At 42.6% G+C, this 3,375-nt stretch overlaps 1 protein-coding gene across 1 annotated transcript; it reads right to left on the bottom strand.

Moving 5' to 3' along the window:
* Positions 1–499: 499 nt before the first annotated feature.
* LOC115192857 (40S ribosomal protein S17) lies at positions 500–995 on the bottom strand. Its single transcript, XM_029751766.1, has one exon. It carries the CDS (start codon positions 951–953, stop codon positions 549–551), a length of 405 nt encoding a protein of 134 aa, XP_029607626.1. The 5' UTR covers positions 954–995; the 3' UTR covers positions 500–548.
* Between the last annotated feature and the right edge of the window lie 2,380 nt (positions 996–3,375).

The following is a 3,375-nucleotide window of genomic DNA, read 5'->3' as shown; positions in this document are numbered from 1 at the left end:
TATTGTAATTACTTCGCCACCATGGCCTATTTATTGCCTTAACTTACCTAATTTGCACTCACTGTATATAGACTTTTTGTTTTCTTTTGTTCTACTGTATTTTTGACTGTATGTTTTGTTTATTCCATGTGTAACTCTGTGTTGCTGTATGTGTCGAATTGCTACGCTTTATCTTGGCCAGGTCGCAGTTGCAAATGAGAACTTGTTCTCAACTAGCCTACCTGGTTAAATAAAGGTGAAATAAAAATGTAAAAAAAAATAAAAGTAGTGACGCCTCAAGCACTGCCATGCAGTGCCTTAGACTGCTGCGCCACTCGGGAGGCCCAAATTTACACACCATTTAGATTGGGAGTAATTAGCATTATGAAAACCAACCCTTGAGACAACCAACCCCAGTCTCCCCTACAGGGGAAGAAATACCTGGGCTTTACGGGTTGAGGGGTTGGTAAGAGTGATTAGCTGTTGGTGTGTGAATCACTGGTTGTCTGTATTTACAATGTTTTTTTTGTTGTACATTTTGTATTTATTAAGAGATATATTACAAATGCCTAGACTCCTCTGGGTGTCTTGAAGTTCATTCCGACAGTTGGCTGGGTGACCTGCAGGTTGGACAGACTGCCGAAGTCCAGTAGTTTGATCATCTCCTTGGTGTCAGTGTCCACCTCTATGATTTCCTGGTCAAGAGCAGAAACCTCTGGGACGTAGTTGTCCCTCCTCTCCCTCTCCTCCTCCTGCAGCTTGATGGAGATGCCTCTGACGGGACCCCTCTGGATGCGCTTCATCAGATGGGTCACATACCCAGCGATCTTGTTGCGCAGCTTCTTGCTGGGGATGATAGCGATCTCTTCACACACCCTCTTGTTGGTGTGGAAGTCATTTCCCAGCCGGGTGTAGTACTTCTCAATGATGACCCGGGCGGCTTTTTTCACCGTCTTGGTCCTGACTCGTCCCATGTTGAATCGGGCTGGTAGAAGAGCTGTATCTACAATGTTAACAGGTGGCGGTAGTTCAGGCTCATTTCAAAGGAGGTGTGTATCTTACTGCAGGTGATGGTACTATGTTTATTCTGCATGACTTCCCTTACATTGAAGGATGCCAGATGAGAGGCGAGGATAAACACCAGCTAATCGTTGGGGAAGCATGACTCACACTGAGAGTCATCCCTCTGGCTGCAGTGATTTAGTGAAGAAATCTATACTCTCTAGGCCCACTAGACAGACATCTTAATATGAATATCTATTGTTCTACACATGAGGAGCAGAATGAACACATTTGGTGCACACATGGTTCAGACATCTGCAGCCATGCAGTGAGCAGGTTGACTCGTATCGTTAATGTCAGGGTGTGTTTATTAGGATGAATCACTTCTTGTGTCATTGCCATCAAGCTCCGCTCTATCCTGGCATGGCCCAGAGCCTCCCTATTAAACACTAGGATTAAAGGCCTCAGAAGTTCAATGCCTGCTGCTTAAATCCTCATATACATCTGTCGTGTTTGCATTGCAGGAGAAAGTAGCATTGTGCTAAATGTTTCACATCACTGATCCAGCTGCATACGCAATGCAGGTACTTTGATTTACTGCCTGGTAGAGTAAATTAAAACATTTCTCAAGGCCTCCCCACTCTGGCTTGTCCAATAAAAAGACCCATTGTCCAAGCAAGTCCTCCCCAAGCAAATCCTGCTTGGGAAGCAGATGAGCAACTTGTGGGGAAGAATATATACTATTCTACACAGAAGCCAAGGTGGTGGCTCATCCCTGGTATGAGAATATGCTCTGACTAAGGCATGAAATGAGGCATGCAAGTCCCTGGACTTTGTAGTCAGAAGGAAAATACTACTTTTTTCCTTCAACTCCAGGATAACCAAGCAGAAATCCATTGATAGATGGAATCTTGTCATCCAACAAATCACCCACTTAATACACCTTGGGACCTATGCGAATACCAACAATTCCCTCAAGAGATCATAAGATAATGCCTTTTTTAATTTAAAGGTTTAATACTTTCACATGTATTGAATAACAGAAATACATACACTCAAGTGATTCATCTATAAAATAACCAGAACCTGCAAAGTGAATGAATCTGTTGAATCTGTTACAAGGAGTCCAGTATGTGTCTCTACACGGGAGGCTGTGTAGAGTTCAGGTAAAATGGATACTTCCCAGTTCAGGCTTTTGTGAGTGTGACCCTCCCCCCGTTATGTTACAGCCCCACTATTGCATGATTGATGGCATTAAATTGCATTTATCCAAGTTTTATCAGGATTTACAGGGTTCCCTTACCACAGGTTTCCACCGCCACTCTTTTAATAAATCATCGCAACACCTCCCCATTTCACTGCAGGGCTGCGTCTGGATACTGAAGATTGATGACCTGACCGGCACCGTGTGCCAAAATCAACCACACCCAACACACTGATGGACGAACATATGTACATTTTAAGTTTGTAATGGAAAATGCCAATCTTGGTCTTTGGGGCCAGGAAATTGTTTTTCTCATTATTGGGAAACGCCACTTCATTTCCCATATACAAGCCCTTGATTAATTTCAAAAGGAGACAGAAATGGGATACATCAAGTTTGTCAATTTTGTTTTTGTCTTTTCTGAGTGGTGAACAATTACGGTTTGAAAAAATGGTAGAGCTAAACTTTGACCTTTCAGTATGGAGAGGCTTGGTCCCATGTCGGCCCTGGCTAGTTAATTTAGTGAGGCTCTCGTTACAGAAACAGTCACAGCACCGTACTGACTTGGTCTCAATCAGGACAGGGAGGAGAGGAAAGGCGACGCGACATAGATAAATAATCAGAATTAGATACACCAACACCAGCCTGGCTGTCAAAAAGGGATAATCCAAACAAATTACTCTTAAATTGAATGTTGAGGCATAACAATGAACCCTCTCCAGTGGACGGCTGAGCCACATATACCCTGGGGCTTAATAGTATCAGATACAATCTTCACACAAATTTTTCTGTGATGACAACCTGATTCTTTCAATTTGAATACTGATTAATTTTCTGTTGCCTTCTCTCCTCAGTGGACGGCCGTAGACAAACAGTATGGTAGATATTCTATGTTTTGTTGCTTAGTGTATGATAAACCTCAAGGCCTGGTGTTGAATGTAAATAATCTAGAAGGAGTTGCTAATACTAAAGCTATTATAGCTGGAGGGTTGATTGGGAATATATATCTCATCACCTGAGAGATGGTGAATGGGTTGAAAAAACATTTAACACTGACATCAATGTTCCACAGTTAAACCCAATGGTCATGTCATGTCATTCCTACCCTGAAAGCAACACCTGTTAGCCAAGGAGTAATGGATTTTATTTATCTTACCTCTTGGTTATCGGCAGAGCTGTTCTTTTCTTTT

The sequence above is a fragment of the Salmo trutta genome, chromosome 1 (genome assembly GCF_901001165.1).
Source record: "Salmo trutta chromosome 1, fSalTru1.1, whole genome shotgun sequence".
In the NCBI taxonomy this organism is placed as follows: domain Eukaryota; kingdom Metazoa; phylum Chordata; class Actinopteri; order Salmoniformes; family Salmonidae; genus Salmo; species Salmo trutta.
Note: the sequence above shows the minus strand (reverse complement) of the source record. Positions and strands in the feature narration are given on the sequence as shown.